Raw genomic sequence first — 17816 nt, 5'->3', positions numbered from 1 at the left:
CCTTTGCAGGTGAAACATTTGATGTGGAAGTGTTTGGTCTGGACCCGGAGCACTTCGCCCTTGCACGGCTCCCCACATTTATGGCAGTGGATGACAGGCTTCTCTGCGGGGTGGTGGGGGTCCTGGGGGTGGGCCACTGAAAGAGAAAGAAAAAAGGTCCATGTGAGTAGAATGCACTCCTGCATAAATAAACCCATTATTTTAGTATCAAATGAGCCACTTAATTGATTCAATAAGCATCGATCAAGCCCCTGCCCCCATGTCGTAATTACAGGGGTACATGGATAAAAAAGAGAGCTGTGGCTTTAACAGTCCGGTGGGGAAAATGCCGGGCTTGTTCCTCTGGAAGCCAGGCGTCCTCTCTCTTCCTCCAAACTTCTCTAGGACTATGTAAGTGGGTCATTAAATATATGATCTTGTTTGGGTCAATACTGTGTAGTATGCTTGGTTTAGAAAGTGCCTTTCAGCCAGGAGTTCACTGCAGACTGTGAGTTCCTTGAGGATGGGGACCCTATTAGTGTCCCTATTTTTAAAAAAATTTTTGTAGGGAGAGGTAATTAGGTTTGTTTATTTATTTATTTAATGGCAGTACTGGGGATTTAACCCAGGACCTTGTATATGCTAGGCATGCACTCTACCCCAGAGCTACACCCTCCCTCTTAAAGTTCCTATTTTTTTTCTCCCCATTTGTACTCTTCCTACTTTCCCCCAGCTCCTCAGATCCTAGGAGAACACTTGCTCGTGCACCAAAGGAGCTCAGTCAAGGCTCACTTCCTCCTTAGCATGTGCTGGCTAGTTTCTCGTCTACCAGAGAGTCACTTCTGATCTTCATCTGGCAATGCACTTAACCTGTTGGAGGCCTACTGTGAGCCTCCTACTGTGTGCATGGTTCCTGAGACACACACGGCAGGCAGGTGTTTAATAAAAAATAAATTAGTAACTGTGTGGATCTCTCTGAACCTCAGTTTCCTCTCCCGTAAAACAAAGGGGATTGGATCAGAGGATTTCGAAGGTCTTTCCAGGCTCTGAAATCATACGATGGGTCTTACAAGGATTATTCTCTCAGTTTCTAGAGTGTGGCCTTCAGAGAATAGGAGTGATTGTGACCGCCTCGCCCCGGGAATAGGATCTACAGGCTCCCCTTACAGAGGGCCAAGAGAGAAGGTTCCAAGAGGACACCTGTGACTTTATGCGACCCAACGGTATTCACTGAAGTTCCTGTTTGTGCAGCCAGAGAAAGCAGAGGCATTTTTTGGTATTAAATTCCTTTTCTGATTTGGGTCCTCAGAAGGAGGAACCGTGTGATACATAAAAACGTATTTCATAATTACCTGTATGAGCATGATACAGGATAAGAACGGTGAACCTAAACTTAATCAACCAACACAAAGAACAAAGATTTTTTTTTTCCCTTGCATGGTGAAACCGGGTTGGACAGGGTGGGGAGCAGGGGGAGGGATGTGGGCAGATATTTCTGAAACTCAATTCAGACAGCACCTGACAGCAAGGCGCTCTGTGTACACCCCAAATATAACAGTGCATTGTTTCTCTCAGACCACTATAATGTTCTCATTTTGCCTGGAAAGAGTTTGAACAAGACAGTCCAAATAATCCATTACTAGCTAAATTCTCAGAAACAAGGTTCTTCTTGTGAGAGTTAGACTAGGAGCAGGTGCCGTTTCGGCAGGTTAAACACCTGATCTGAATTCTCTGCGCTGGACCCCAGGAGTGTTCGGCAAAGGTACCAACATTGTGATACACCTGCATTTTCTTTACGGCCTGCTGGGATCTCTCTTGGAAGCCTGTATTCACAACAGAAGTCAGTCCGATCTAAGGAAATTAAGAAGGAGCATCTTTTCAAGATCTCTAAACAACCACTGACTTTTAAGGTGATGTGTAACAAGGCCAAACATCTATTCGCTTGGGCATTTTGAAAAGCTTCCCTGGACATTTTCTACTGTGTGTAAGGTTTGTTGTTTTCGTTTCAAACTCCTGCTCCCTGAAAGAATGGAGGAAAGTTAACATTTATCGGGCATCTGTCTGTTCAGCGCCAGGCACGGTGCTGGGTGCTTACACGTATGTCATTTTATTCCCTCTCTCGGTGAGGTGGCTAATACTATTCCCATTTGACAGATGAGGAAATAGCATCTCAGAGAAGCTGAGCAGGCTGCCCAAGGGGAGGCTCAAAGATCCCCACCTAGGCCTTGCTGGCTCCCAAGCGTGTGTTCCTCCCACGTGATTTGTCTTAAGTCAGAAATGATTATAAGTCAAGCGTTGATTGTTATAAGTTGGGCAATAATGTTTTCGCCAGACTCAAGGGCAGTTCTAAAAGCAGGAATCAGGACTTGACTTAGAGAAGGGGCACATGTGGTGGGTGCAGTCAAGTACTGCTAGCTGGGCACATCACCCCGCCGGTGATCCTCGAGGTGGTTCTGCTGATCCCCTATGTCAGGACCCCCAGTGCCTTATCTGAAAAATGCAGATTCCTCAGCCCTATTGAACTAGGGGTGGGAGTCAGGGATCCAGCTATTCAAAAAGCTCATCAGGAGATTCTGATGCTGCAGTTCAAGAACGATTGTCCCTTTAGAATCCAGACAATATGGTTAAGCAAGTCACAGAGGAGAGTTAGTGAAAAAAAAAGTAATCCATGAGACCATCCACTCCAATATGAGAACACAGTGGATCTCCTGACTACGAGGGAAAATGCATTCGGGGTAAGAAAGTGCACCGCAGTTTCTCTTGACACTTGAATTTTTTATAGCTAACCAAGCAAGCCCTGCTGAGTCATGGGAAGGGAAGGGAGAAAGCATTTCACTTCCTGGCTCTTCCCTTAGTCTCGACAAAGGGGCCAGTGCACATGCTGGCACCAGACACAGAGGTCAGAATTGGGATCAGCATCTGCATTTTGTAAGCATTTTCCTTTGGAAATACATCTTTATGCTGCGGAATCATCCATGCCCAGAGATGACCTTTGTTTTCACCCAGAGACGAGCAGGGACCACATCGTGTTGACTTGCCTTTCTATCATCCATCAGCCTAGGCAGACACATATCACGACAACCCACTTGTGAAGAAATGGGCTTTTCTCATTAGAAAATGACAGAATTTGACGACCAAAAGAGACTTGGTATTTATTTCACCCCAACTCAAATCAGTGTAGACAAAAGAATCTCTCTCCTTTTTAAAGACTCATAAAGAGGTTTATTTCACATAACTTCCTTTGGCAATTTGGTTAATACCAAGTGTATGTTCATTATTGGCTCAATTCTACGTTTGTGAAATATGCTGAGTCAGCTGCAGTCAAGATGATGATAATTCCACCCCCTTATTTGCCAGCTGGCTCTGTTGCTAATCTTTACGTGATTGCTCCATCTTTCAGAGCCTGGGTGGTCCCTACTTACTCCACTGATAGGGAAAATGAGGAGAAAAGAGCTTACGCTCCTCGCCCCAAGTCAGCAGAGAGTTATTGGCAAAGGTACGCTTAACACACTCAGGCTTCCCAAATCTCTGCACCAAGTAGTCAGTGATTTGCCCTGGAACTCAGGCAGACATGGTTAAAATCTTCCACGGCTCATCAGTTTGTTGCCAAAAGAAGAACAGTCCGGTGAAAAAGCAAAAGCATGGCTGCATGTGTCCTGAATAATGAGGAAATGTATTTGAAGAGCTAAGTCTATTTGCCTGAAAAGGTAAAGGGATTCCTCCACAGCATAATTTCCAGTTTGGAGGGATTCTGGCTACTCAGATAAAACAGCCTATTGCAGGTTTAACTGAGAAGTTTCCCACTGTCTTCTCAGTCAAGCAAAATAGGTTAGTCACATCCTTGGAATGACAGTGTGGGACAGGAACCAGAGTTCCACTGTGGATGTATTACTTCGGAAATACCTATTAGAGATCGCAGGTGGTGAGACTAGGGTGGGAGCAGGGCTTGAGACCCTTAAGGAAAACTGTCACTTGCAATGCTCCCAAACAGAGGCCATTACAGGCTGTAAGAGGAAGCCAAAAAGATTAGGCAGGGCCCTTCCTTCTCATCCAGAACCAGCCTCGTTTCACTCAAGCCCCCTCTACCTGTGGGAAAGACCATGGACCTATACCACCAAAAACAGAACATCTGAGAAAGCATATTTGAAATAAAAATCTCCTTAGCAGGTGACTATCAGGAAGCTATTACTGTATGCTCAGTATGAGTTATAACTTGTTATATGAAATATTATCTGAAACATGTTATCTGAAATATTCAGCATCTCCCAGGTAATACATTTCCCCTCCCAGGCGCCTCCCTTCTCATCGGCACCGTCACTCTCCCTTCACCAGCCTCCAGAACCACACGGAGCTTGATGGCTTTCAGAGCTCTTGCATCTGCATTATCTCCTGTCACTCTCCTAAGAGCTCACAAGGTAGCAAGAACAGGACTGTCAACCCATCTTACAAACGGGCAAATTGAGACTCAGAGAAACAGTGACTCACCCAAGGCGACCCAGCCATGAAAGCCAGTTGGCGATAAACCAATGCAGTGCTCTTTCCACCCAGACAATCCCCTAAACACTGACGCCTGGAACCTTGCCGTCACCCAGATCCCACCCTCTCTTTCATCTCCCGCTAAATGCTGCCCACGCTCTCACCCCTTACTCATCCTTTCTCTCACCACAGGAGTCCAGCCTTCACTCCCTTTTTCTCAGACACTGAAGGCTCCCTATTCCCTGGCTCTTTCCTCGTCAGTGCACCTACGAAGAGGAGTCTGCAAACAAGTGGAGCATCACTCTGCACTCCGTAAGCTTGGACTGTGCTTGGTGACTTGCTTCCAGAGAGGACAGTACGGAGGGGTGGGGCAGGGCCAGTAACTTCACAGGGGACAAAATCTGACGAGCACCACCTCACCAGGTGATCAAGGTCAACACCAGCAAGTCGTGCTGACAGTCAGTACCTGAGACAGGACGTGATGAAAACTGGTGCTTTGTCTCTTGTGACCTTCCTTCCAAAAAAAACCTCACAATCCTAGTCTGATTATGGGAAAATTCCCCAAGTGAGGAACATGCTACAAAAACCTGACCATACTCTTCAACATGGTCAAGATCATCAAAAACAAGGAGGAAAGTCCTCTTGTCACAGCCAAGAGGAACCTCAAATGATACGACAATGAAATGTAACAAGGTGCCCTGGATGGGATCCCAGAACAGAAAAAAGACATCTTATCTGAACCAAGAAAATACAATAAAGTATGAACTTAAGTGAACAGTGCATCACTGTTGGTTCATTAACTAGGACAACAGAATTACATAAATGTAAGATGTTACTCATAAGGAAAACTGGGTGTCGGGTGAATGGAAACTCTGTACTATCTTCTCAAATTTTCTATAAATCAAAGACTGCTCTAAAAAATAAAGTTTATTAAAGCAAAAACAAAAAACATCTGCTATCTCTCTCTGTCGCAATCCATCAAGTCTAAAGTTTTTGGCCCAGCTTCAGAAATCTTCAGTGACATGACCCACAATAGCCATGTGGATAGCTACATTTGCTGAGAACAGCTCGCTGTGCTGAGCTCAAGTCCCAGCAGGCCAACCCCAAAGATGGACACATAAACCCTCTGCTGTCTGTTCATGTAGAAGTACACAAAGCCCTGCTCAGGGAGGCCTCCTGACCACTTCCTGGCCTGGCATCTTCTTCCCCACCTTCATTCACATGCCTCACCTGAGACAGTTTCTCCTCTCCTCACCTGCTCAAGTCAAACCCAACACACAGGGCCCAGCCCAAGACCTGGCTCTTCTCGAAAGCTTCCACCATGGCTTAAGATTGATAAAATACTGCATTCTCCTTCAAGTCCTAAAGCACTAACTACCTGCACTGTCCCCCAGCACTTAATTTTCTCTTGTTTTGTGTTTATTTTGCTTTTATTTCACAATGCCTCGATCCTGACCCTACAAAATTGCAAGCTCAATGGTCAATTCCTCCAAATTTCTGGAATTCTTCTGATTTCACGTATCAAATAACCCGAGTTGTCCTCTCTGTACTTCTCAGCTCCATTTTTGGATCAGGGAAAATATAGTGACCATCCATTACCACTACTGGGGCATCTTCCACGTGAAGCTATAGATTCCTGAACTTAAGATGCCTCAACACGTAACTCCGTAACACCCTTCTATTATCATAACAGGTACAGTTTGCTAAATAGTATGTTTCAGGCACCATGCTAATTGATTTATACCCACAATCACAGATAATTCTCACAACTGCCTTTAGGGGGTGCTGTTTTAGTATCTCTATATTGCAGACAAAGACAACCAGGCTAGGAATTCAATACCTTGTTCAAGATCACAGAGCGAAGTCGTTGGACTCCACAGCCCATGCTCGGAAGCCCTGGGGAGGGGATTTCCACAGGAAAACCTTATTCAGCATGAAGGAAGTCAAGCTAGTGCAACGTACTAAATTCTGATCATACAGCTTAGAAGTCGTGAACTCCCCATTGCGTCATAATCCCAAAGGTAACACCTGCTGGTAAATGAGCAGATGGGAAATAACGTTTCAAATATAAAAATAAATTATTCCAAGCTGCAGCAATTTATGGGAAAAGAACACTGACAGAGGAAGGGGGACAGAGCAAGGAAACTCAGCCTGCCACCGGGAGGACTTTCCCTGCAGCCTCCACCCTGAGCGGGGGCCTGGGTTGGAAAACTCTCTGGTTAGGTCTGGTCTGGATTTGTAATCACAAAATGATATTCTGCTGGTGAGCTTGGTTTCTGCCTAAAGACAGGAATCCTATTCTCCTGGGAGTCTGCATTTCAGAGAGACTGCTTCATTACCAGGAACGCTCTCTAAGCTTCTCCCCCGTTAATTCCCATTTAATTGTAAACACACATCACCGAGATGTGTTCCCCACCCACCTCCGCCGTGCTTTTCTCCACCTCCTACCCTCTCTTTATGCTAGAACAGTGCTAGTATTAGGCCTAAGAATCAAGAAACTCAAGAGTTTAAATAAATGCATAGAGTGCTTCATTTGCAGTTTACCTAAAAGTCCATTTCCTGCTGTGGCAAGAGGTAGTTACTGGAAGCTGCACACTGTTACCGTGTCATTAGTTGTCCAAAGCAACTCTTCTCTCGAATTGGCTTCCACGACCTAATTTTCTTACACCGTGTTAGTTTGGTAATCAGGATTATTACTTGGCACAAAGCACAGGGCCTCCTTGGCACCAACACTCCCAGCAGGCGGTAGGACAGCTCTGTTCTAGCTTCCTGCCACTGGTGGCTTTCCCCTTGTAAGATGTCCCAACCCTTGATCTGCCTTTTCCGAAGCAACGCAGTAGGTCTCTGCTACCCCTCCAAACATAAAAGACACTGTCAGCAATGGGCCAGCTGGGATCCTGATTATAGAAACAGCACAGGCTCAAATCCAGTTAATCTGATTCCCCCGAGGCCAAGAGGTGCTAGGATTATAATCGTTCAACCAGAAAATTTCCTCCGTGTAAATCGCATGAGGCTTTCGCCCTGCCGTGCTACACCTGCCTTCGATATATGAAGGTTAATCTCAGAAAGGGATTGAACATCAGCTTGGCGTCTCCTCCTCCTGCTTCTAAAAGGGTGGTTCACTCGACACACCTTTTGGTGGAGATGACTCACTGAGGCAACACTCTTGGTTGACCTCCCCCAGCCCTTCTCTGGCAGCATTTAGTAATCTAGCTTTGGAGCACAGTCATTTGTATAAAAGCCCCACCTCTCCTCCCAAACGTAACTCGAAAGGACCTTGGATTAGGAGTTGGGAGACCTGACTCCCCGTCCAGCCTTTCCCGCCACATGCCTCCACTTCCCCAAGACCATACAGGAGGACTAACACCTCACTGGGTGGAAGAGGAGACAACATGAGGTCATCTCCCCGTGGGAGCTGCCAAGGCACCGATGCCCGGCACACAGATGCCCGAGTCAGCTGAATGTCAGGAAAGACTGTCAGTAACCTATACGAGCAGGGATTTCCAAAGTAGAATAAAAATCCCGTCTGAAATGTGATACAGCCTTTGAAGGTCATCCGGAGATCTTGAATTGTCCCTGCACCAGAAATTCCATTTAGAAATGGATCAAGTCAAACAATCAGGCAGTGGCTTCAGCCTGAACCCTCTTGGCAGAACACCACATCCTTCTGGACCACTGGAGAGCCACCTCTGTGCTGATGCTGAGAGTGGGAAGAACTGTGGTCCCCTGGGAGCCATTGATGGAAAAGCAGGTTAAGAGAGAGAGTCACAGTCTATTAGTATTTAGGCCTAGGGTCCTGGGAGGGGGGTTAACTTAGGCCTGGTAACACTATTGCCTTCTCCCCCCTAATTCGAAGTCCAGACACCTGAGAGGGGCTTTAAAAAAACAAAGAACCAAGGTGTTGATTGAAGTGTCCCTGAGAAGTACAAACTAAAGTCTGGTAACAGCACAGGAAGCTTCCCGGTGGTCTCTGCCTTTTCTTTTTGGCTGCTTCTACTTACTGCCCAGGACACACCGAGAATTACTAACTAGTTAAAAACAGCATTTTAAACAAACGAATGAAGATGGTTCATACATGTATGGGACGTCATACAATGCGCAAAAGGTGTTCAAACAGAATATCTTCCTTGATCCCATCAACCTCAAATTATCCTAATTCTTTAATTATAAAGACTGAGCTTTAGAGGGGAGGGTATAGCTCAGTGGTAGAGTATATGCCTAGCATGCACAAGGTCCTGGGTTCGATTCCCCGTACCTCTGTTTAAAAAAAATTAACAGATAAATAAACTTAAAATTACCTCCCCCCAATAAAAATTAAAAAAAAAAAAAAAAAAAAGACTAAGCTTTAGAGTTCCTAAAGAACTTGCCCCAAGAGTGGTGAGCAGGTCTGGCCCTTGCCTCCTGCAGGGCCCTTGCCTCCTGCAGGGATCTGGCCATCCCCAGCTCTGCCCAAGTGTGTGCTCAGGGACTTCACGTTAGTAGCTTGAAATCAGCCACAGGGCAAGTATTTACATCAAGGAAATCAGCAAACTTCACAAATCAGGGCTTCCTCCGTGCCTACTCCCAGAGCCGGTTGTTAAACACTGACTAGCACTCCGCTGTGCCCGAAGTTACCTGCTAATCATTGGCATCACAAGGCTTTTAATTCAGGCGGTAGTGAATTTCAGAAAGGAGAATTTGTCCCCTTTCTTGGCCCTCCCACTCCCGCTCTGAGTAAGCACCTACCCTTGGGTCTCTTTGAGGACTGTACACCCCTGGGGAAGATGAAAGCAAATGATTTATGTTCGCAGCATCCAACTTACAGAATCAGACACGATCTTACAGATGCCAGAGCTACTCTTTAGGTATTTACACTCCTCCCAGAACTGAAGTTCTGGCTTGTTCAAGCTTTCTGTGTGACAGCTTTGCATGGTGTTACCTCTGCAAAAAAAGGCAAACACATACACTGTGTACTTGTCACCCTGCCAGGTGTTCTCCTCATCATGTAGGTGACAGAGAGCATGACCCAGTGTTTTGATCATTCTCTTATTTAACTTCAGGGGTTCATCTGCTGGAGTGAGAGAGAAGAGACTATTTCCCGAAGTTTAGCAAAGCTTAGACTTAGAGAAGTCTATTGCTAGAAAAGAAAAAAATATGTTTGAAGTCCAACGTGGAACCCGGGATTGGGGGAGAGGACAGAGAGAGACATTAAATAAATGTCTCCATTAAAACTGCTAAATGCAGCTTCCAACGCTTGGGAAATAACTTATCAACAGAGTCAACAAATATTGACCAGGAGCGAGCCGCTGTGTGCGCTGTGTTGTTCCAGGCTCTGTGGGGAACTCAAGACGGACCACCCCTCCCCTCCCCGCCTCTGGAGGCAGGGGTCCCAGTATGTGCACAGCACACAGGAAGCCCCACCTGGGGAGCTGATTGACACAGAGAGAGAACCTCTCAGGAGCTGTGCAGGGAAGTTAAGATGATAGAAGAGGCATGGACCATAGGCTAGGACTGCTGAAGGGAGAAGCATGCAGTAGGCTGCGTCAAACAGGTAAAGTTCCAGGGGGTGGGGAGTGGAATTTGAGATGGTGGTGTGGGCAGAAGGTGAACGGTGACAAAGGGAGGAGGGTTGAGGGAGTAGGGACAGCCTGAGGAAGGGCCTGGAGCGGAGGTAGGGGGGAGCCTGGACACATCTGGGGCACAGTCAGAAGGCCAGCCTTCTGAACAGAGCCTTTGTGGGTGTGAGCAATGGCAGGGGAAAGTGGCAGCGTTTCTCCCAAGATGTTCGTGTAAATCCCAGATCCTGCCCTCAAAGAGTTCACAGTTTAGTAGGATAGGTTAGTTGGAGAGAGGTGGAGGAAAGGAGAGAGAAAGACAGACACACAGACAGACAGAGACAGGGAGAAAGAGAAGGAGGAAGGGAAGAGTGTAAAATGAGGAGAGAGAAAACAGAAAAATTTTTCAAGAAGGAAGCATCCTTTCAAGCTGGGCATTTAAAGTTTCCTCAGTTCCCCCAGGGTGGAGGTCTTGAGTGATATAATCAGAGTATAGTCTGGCCTATTTCTTAGGCGCTGAGTTAGGACTATTTTCAGCTCACAGTGCAGGCAAATCGGGAGCCTGGTGCTGAGACATGATGGCTTTTGGGGAGGGATCACCTCCAGTGGTGATGGTCGCAGCCCTGATTCTGACTGGACAGGACTGGTGTGAATCTTGGCTTCACTCCTCTGGGAGCTTGAAACTAGTTACTTTTCTTCCTCTAAGCCTCAGTTCCCTCTTCTGTAAAATGGGGTTATGTCCTGTCCCAACACCTACGAGGATAGATGAGTTAAGGTATGTAAAGTGCTCAGCACTCTTCCTGGCAGAGAGTGAGTGTTCACGAAGTGGAAGCTGTTACTGTGCCCATGGTGTTTCAGGGTGGGAGTGTGAACCATAGTTTAAGGTCTTGATCATAAATGAATGCCCAGGCACTCCACCTACAACTCACACACGTGGAATTTCTGGCTCTGCTGTCTTCTGTGACTTTTAGCAACAGACACCTGCTTTTCTGCTGTGTAATACCCAGTAAATGTCCAGGGGACCTAATGAATCCTAAAGAGTTCACTATCATCATTTCAGTTTAACCCATAAGGCTGTGAACAGCAGGTTTTGTTTTACCAGCATTATTGAGAAGTCATTCACACATCACAAAATTTACCCATTTAAAGCATGCAATTCAGTGTTTTTTGGTATATTCACTGAGTTGTATGAGCATCACCACAACTGCAAATTTGGGTAATTTTGGTACATTTTCATCACCCCCGAAAGAGACCCTTACCCATGAACAGTCACTCCCCATCCCATGAACAGTCACTCCCCATCCCTCCCTGCTCAGTTTCGGGCAACCACTAATCTGTTTTCTGTCTATCGGTTTTCAGGAGCAGGTCTGACTAGTATCTGTTAGTCTCAGCTTCTCAACATTTGCACAGCAGTCAGAAGCAACAACTGTACACACACAAGCAGGATTTCCCAACACCCTCTACACATCTCACACATGGAATCCTCCCCACTAAGGTACACATTTGTTTTTCACCAACACATCCCCACCCTGACAGAGGTCCTCATTATCACTTCACTTCTGCTGCCCTCTTGAGAAAAAGCCCACCAGATTAAAAAAAAAAAATTGAATGAGATACCATCAGCCCCAGTTCACGTCTCATGGGGAGTATTCACAAACACCATTTGCCTAGAGCTCCATCAACGCCAGTGTCAGCACTGGGGATTTCCCAGAAAGTTAGCAACAACAGGATATGCTTTTAAGTAACTGGTGCCTCACCCATGGTGAGGGTGTTCGGGTGTTAGGAGGGGTTTAGGGGACAGTTAAGAAGCATGCAGGCAGTCTGTGTCTTCAGACAGTGTGGGCTTTGGTTCATTTGTTCAATCACCTTGCTACAGAGCAACTAGGATGATTTTTCGTCAGGCCCATTATTTTACTTTATTTTATTTTGGGTACTGGGGATTGAACCTGGGACCTCATGCATGCTAAGCATGCACGCTACCACTGAGCTACACCTCCACCCTCTAGAATGATTGTTAAGGGATATAATTCTAGCAGATCACACTATTAATTAAGGCCTCCGAGTAGCTTTTGCTGTACTACCCAAGATGCCCTGTGTAGCTCACAGGGCCCACCCACCTCTCCATCTCTTCTCATGCCCTCTTCTCAGGACTCCCAAGCTCCAGTTCCTGCTGCTTCCAGATCTCCACACATGCCCCTTCCCTTTCCAGGAGGCTCATCCTCCAGGTGTTTGCAAGGTTGGCTCCTCCTCCTTCTGCTCTCACCTTAAAGCAGCTCACACACCACATCTCTGAGGGCCCTCCTGGGACCACCTAAGTCAAGGCAGTCTCCCTGCTCCCCTGCTATCTCCATCTCTGTTTACTGCTTTGTACCTAACCACAGTCTAAACATTCCGTTTCTTTATCTGCTGTCTTGTCTACGGCAAGGTAACTGCCATTGTCTTCCCAGGGTCTAACACAGTTCTCAACAGGAGGTTGGTGCTCTATAAATGTATGTCCAATGTGTTCATTCACTTAACACTAGCCTGGTTTTCTGTCTCTTTTCCATAGTGACAGCCTCCAGGTGAAACTGGAAGTTGGTTAAATGCCTTGGGTTCACCAACAGTCTCCATCAATTAGGTAATTTTGATGATGTCAGTAAACTCAACTAATGACAGACGATGCAAGACTTGCTTAAGCTTCTAGCTCAGAAAAACCCAGAAGCTGAAGGAATGTGCTTATGGATGGACCAGCCTCAAATCAACCCTGACTAAGCATCTCTCTGAATGAGAACCACATAAAGCACACCTTCCAGCTGAGATGACCTGAGTGGAGGAGCAGAGATGGCATCAGAGCCTTGGAAAAGCTAAGTGCGGTGTCCCCAGAGCATGACATGACCTAATGATGGGGAGGAGCCAGCAGGGACTGCTGCCGAGTGGGCAGACAGCTTCCTGGGCACATCTGGCTTCGGCCTCAAACACGTTAAAACAATCATTCTTAAAAGGTCCACACATTCCTGTACCAAATCACTATTAGACATCTCGTTTCATTCCACAGCATAAAGATAAACTAGGATGGTCAGCTTGCTGGCCCAGAGGATGTAGGCATCAAGAATCCAGCCAGGGGGGGATGGTATAGCTCAGTGGAAGAGTGCCTGCCTCGCATGCACGAGGTCCTGGGTTCGATCCCTGGAACCACTGTTAAATAAACAAACACATACATAAATACATAAATACCTAACCGCCCCCCCAACAAAATTTTTTAAAAGAAAGAAAAAAAAAAGAATCCAGCCAGTGGAATTCCTCAGTGATATTCTCTCACAGGACCGTAGGAACGACCAGCCACAAGTGGTCCTAGAGGAGGGTGGCATGAGAAATGTTTACAAGGTTTTGCTGGGCTGGAGGTAAACCTCGAAGAGACATCCCAGCAGAAATGGGCGGTTCTTCAACTTGCTTGTCCCAGCTCCGTTCACTTGCCTGGGTCCTGAAACTTACCTGATCGCTGAACTCCTTCTCGGGGAACACACTGCCCCTGATCTGACTCAGTCCAGAGGACTACTAGCAGTAACAGCAGCAAGAATATACAACGACTGAGCGCTTGCTAGGTGCCCAGCGTGGTTCTAAATGCCTTACAGGCATTAATTGATTCAATCCTCACAACAGCCCTATGACATTGGTACTATTGAGATCCTTATTTTCCGACGAAGAAAGCGAAGTTTGGGGGGTTAAATGACTTGCCTGAGGTCACACAATTAGAATAGCGGAGCTGAGATCTGGACCCCGAGTCTGGCTGCAGAGCTCCCAGTCATAAACACAAGTCGTCTTCAGGCAAACCTATAACGTCCTGAAGGCTTAGGGGATAATCTTACAAAGCTACCAAGGTCAGTGGAACAACTGTACCACCAGGGACAAATTTGAAAGACAAGGACACATCCAGGGAAGGGCTTCACAAATCCAAGCAGTTTGACTGCCTCTCCCCGCAGCCACACATTTAATTCTTCTCCCCGCCTACATCTTAGTTTTATTTTCTCTGCACGGGATCTTGGGCCTTTCATTCCCTTTGGCTCTGGGCTAAACACTTAACCCTGCTACTTAAATAAACGCTCCAGATCAACCGACCTTCAGTGAACATTTATTGCACTTTTTACATGTATTATCTCTTTTGAATTAATCCTGACACTAAAGGTATGAAGAAGGTAGTATAGGATTTCTTCCGTATGTTTTAATTTTTCTCAAAGTTTAAGAAACTAAAAAGGTTTACTATGCATAAAAAACAAACATGATTATAATGCATCACGGCAATTGCCTGTTCTCCCTGCCCCGCCCCTCCACCTCCCATAGGCAGGTGTGTTCAGTGTTCTTCCTGGTCTTCATGGCTACATTTCTCAGTCTTAAGAAATTTTTATTGCTATTCTTATCGCTACATTCTTACACCAACTCAGCCATTACCTGTGAACATCCTGTTCTGCCTAATATGGGTAAACTACATTTTCAATTAACTGTGGTCAGTGTTTACAGTCTGAGAACGTAGTCATCTTCCCACTAGACTCCGCAGTGCAGTCTACGAATAGGTTCCTTCATTGTACCACATTTTTTCTCCTAGATTTCATCATTTCCTTTTCTCCTACTTGCCTAGTTTCTGATGAACAATCCATCGTGTTTTTTTTTTAATCAGTTTTTATTGTTGCTCCACCAATAATTCTTTCCAATGTTCAAAGTTCTCAGGTAACTCATCCAACCTCCCCACCTGGAGAGAAAAGTGGGTGTTCTTGGTGCTATTTTCACTGAAGAAAAGATTGAATCTCACACCGGTGATGAGCTTGGCTCCACTTCCTGCGGGAAGTGGCAGAGACGTGATTCATGTGATACCAAACGCAGCGTGCGCTGCCCACAGCCCCTGCCTCTGGGGAAGGAAGATGCGCAGGCTGTGGGCTGCCCACCTCCAGAGGGAGCCGCTCCCCTGCATGGAGGTGAGAACGGTGCCCTGGAGGGCGGCGACACACAGGCCCTGTAAAAAAAGGGCCCTTCCTACCTCATCGTCAGACGCCACCCCTGATGGTCTTGCACTGCACTGGTTCCCCAGCCCTGACAGTATTGTATCGGCTGCTCTCTGTCTGGCCTGGTTTGCTTGATTCATGTTCAGCAGCTGGCTTCTTCGGCTAATTGTTATGCAAAGCCACCGTATCACTGCGGCCTAGCTGTACTGGTTTCATGGCAGGCTTGGCCATTCCCTAGAGGTCACTCCCTCGTAGCTGCTCCTTCCGAGAGCAAAAAGCTGCACCTGCACTCTTGTTTCAAAGTCCAAGCTCTTTTTGAGTACTGTTGGAACTTGCAGGGGTGCCTCTGGCTCAAGATGGGAGGGAGCGCAGACATGCCCAGAACTCCAAGAGTGGCCGTGTGTTTCCTGCTGCCCAAGAGGCTTACTATGACAGCTCCTCTCTCAGCCATTCCAGGGGAGGGCTGACCTCTCTCCAAAGCCCCCACATTATAATATTTCTTGAAATGCTCTATGTCAACAATGAATGCTATATAGCACACGATGCCCAACCAGTGGAGGTGAAGAGCACTGATGGTGGGCGAGGTGGTACATGACAGACCCCCCAAGCCCTGAACTTGCTCTCCTCTCCCAGGCTGTGACGCAAAAACAAGAGGACCAGGTGAGCCTGATGACAGGAGACAGATGATGCAGAGTCACAGGGGGAAATTCTTCTTCTTTTTTTTTTTTTGGTGTTTCATTGCCTATTTAATTTTTTAAAATCTAAGTATAATCAGTTACAATGTATCAATTTATGGTGTACAGCATATTGTCCCAGTTATGCATATATATATGTATTATGCGTATGTATGTATATTTGTTTTCATATTCTTTTTCATTAAAGGTTATTACAAGATATTGAATACAGTTCATAGGGGGAAATTTGCTAAATGAAAAAGTAGTTCCAAAAATATTGAGCTTAGAAGCTAATAAGGCCTGGATGGGGATTTCTTTTGGACTTTCTGCTGAACTTCAACCATGCAGCATTTTACTCTGAATTTAACAATGAGGCCAGTTCTTCATTGTATCAAGCACCCCAAAAGATGATGTCAAATTATGGCCAACTTCTGTTTAGGATAAAACGATCACTAGAAGATTCTAAAATTATTCTGTTGAAATGTTTCCAGTTGCAAGTGAAGAAATCCAATTTAACCAAAATGTATCTGTTAAGCACTATGATAAGAGTGTCCAAGAAGGAAACATGGTTGCCCAGGATGGTTCCTTTTTCTGTTTTCATCCAATAAAAGTTTAGTTAGCATAGCACACGTTCCAAATTAATAGTTTTCACATTTCAGGTCTTGACCCAGTGAAATGGGTAACTGGTTCAACGAGTGGTGACCAGCTTAGTTAAAAAAATAGAAAAGAGCAGAGAGTAAAGGTAGGTGTGGTTTCATGTGACTTTTATTTTAGCTATTTATATGCATAAGTGCACGAGTCTTGAGCCCTGATGTGTGAAAATGCACTTCGTACTGTGGGCAGGTTTGGTGCGCACTGTGTTAAGCCCCAGACCACAATCGGAAGGCCCTCTGGCTGAGTCCTGCCCACAGACATGTTTGGTTTGGCCTACGCAAAGATTTTTTTGAAGAGAGTTGAATCATTTGCCAACATTTAAGCATCTGGAGATTTTACATAAAAACTCCTATTCTAGTCACTGTTGTAAAGTGGAAGTCTGGCCACTTGGCCCACATCCCTCCATTCCTAGTTCTGTGGGAATTGGGAGAGAACAACAGTGGCTTCTTCCTTTAGAGAGGGCCATGCTGTCCAGTTTGTCCCAGTCTCTCTCCCTTTAGGTCACCGGCCTGATTCTTGGAGGCATCTCTCTGTACAGCCTCCAGTTCTGAACATCCTCAGCTCAGCCTGACCCGCCAAGCCCTCCACTTACCCTTCCTCATGGTCACTGCAGTACCATGAGACTGATGGCAGTTCCTGCCCCTCTCAGCTGGCTGTGTTTCATCAGTCAGAGGTTGTACTTCACTGCTTCTGTTTTGCCAGCTGGAACGCCTTTCTCTCATTTCCCTTTTATCTACCTGTTGCGCTCCTATTCATCCTTCAAAGCCTAGTCTGCCATGACATCCCAGTAGAATTAATCACTCCCTGCACTGCAGTCCCATATTACTTTACGAGTTCTCTGCTGAATACATTTCACCTTGTATCATAATTATTTATTCGTGTGTTTATGTTCCTGGCTAGAACGTGAGTGCTTCTAGGTCAAGAACTGCATTTTATTTGTTTCTATATCTTGATTGCTTATCTCTTACTAGGTTCTGAATAAACATTTAAACAAGGATAACCATCTCCCTGACCTATACACACCATCCATCTACTTGTTAATTCACTCAGCATTCACTGAGCAATTACTGTGGAGCAGACACTGTGTAATGGGTACAAATTGAATTAAACACCATCCCTAACCAGAAGAAATAAACAAAGCCTCTCAAGGCCAAGCTTAAATGCTCCCTTTTTTGTAAAGCCTTTTCTGATTCATTTAAAAACACGAACTCTTCCTTCCTGTGAACCCCAACAGAATATTGTTTACACTTTTTCTATCACCTTGTGTTGCCTCTATTTTGTATTTTCAATCAGCACCCCTCCCAACATGGGCTAATTCATTACACTACTGAAGGTAGGAACTTTTCAGTGTTGTCAGGTTACCCCAAAATGCCTTGCAGAGAGCAGACCTCAATAAATTTGTGATGAGCTCAAGAAGCCCATTGCTATGGTTCATTGTCCCAGGCTGGGACCTTCACACGTGGCGGAACAGGTAGTGCTTTGCAGGTGAGCAGGAACAGCACAACTGAAGCCAGCCCAGCAGATAT

At 45.9% G+C, this 17816-nt stretch overlaps 1 protein-coding gene across 11 annotated transcripts in view; it reads right to left on the bottom strand.

Annotated features, from left to right (window-relative positions):
* The window catches only part of ABLIM1 (actin binding LIM protein 1), a 282459-nt gene that overhangs the window by 145257 nt on the left and 119386 nt on the right, over window positions 1-17816 (bottom strand). For all 11 annotated transcript variants that reach the window (XM_074373568.1, XM_074373565.1, XM_074373566.1 and 8 more), the window contains exon 2: window positions 2-136. In XM_074373568.1, the coding sequence (XP_074229669.1) occupies window positions 2-136 (135 nt within the window). The remainder of the gene's footprint in view (window position 1; window positions 137-17816) is intronic.

This window comes from Camelus bactrianus, chromosome 11 (genome assembly GCF_048773025.1).
Source record: "Camelus bactrianus isolate YW-2024 breed Bactrian camel chromosome 11, ASM4877302v1, whole genome shotgun sequence".
In the NCBI taxonomy this organism is placed as follows: Eukaryota; Metazoa; Chordata; class Mammalia; order Artiodactyla; family Camelidae; genus Camelus; species Camelus bactrianus.
Note: the sequence above shows the minus strand (reverse complement) of the source record. Positions and strands in the feature narration are given on the sequence as shown.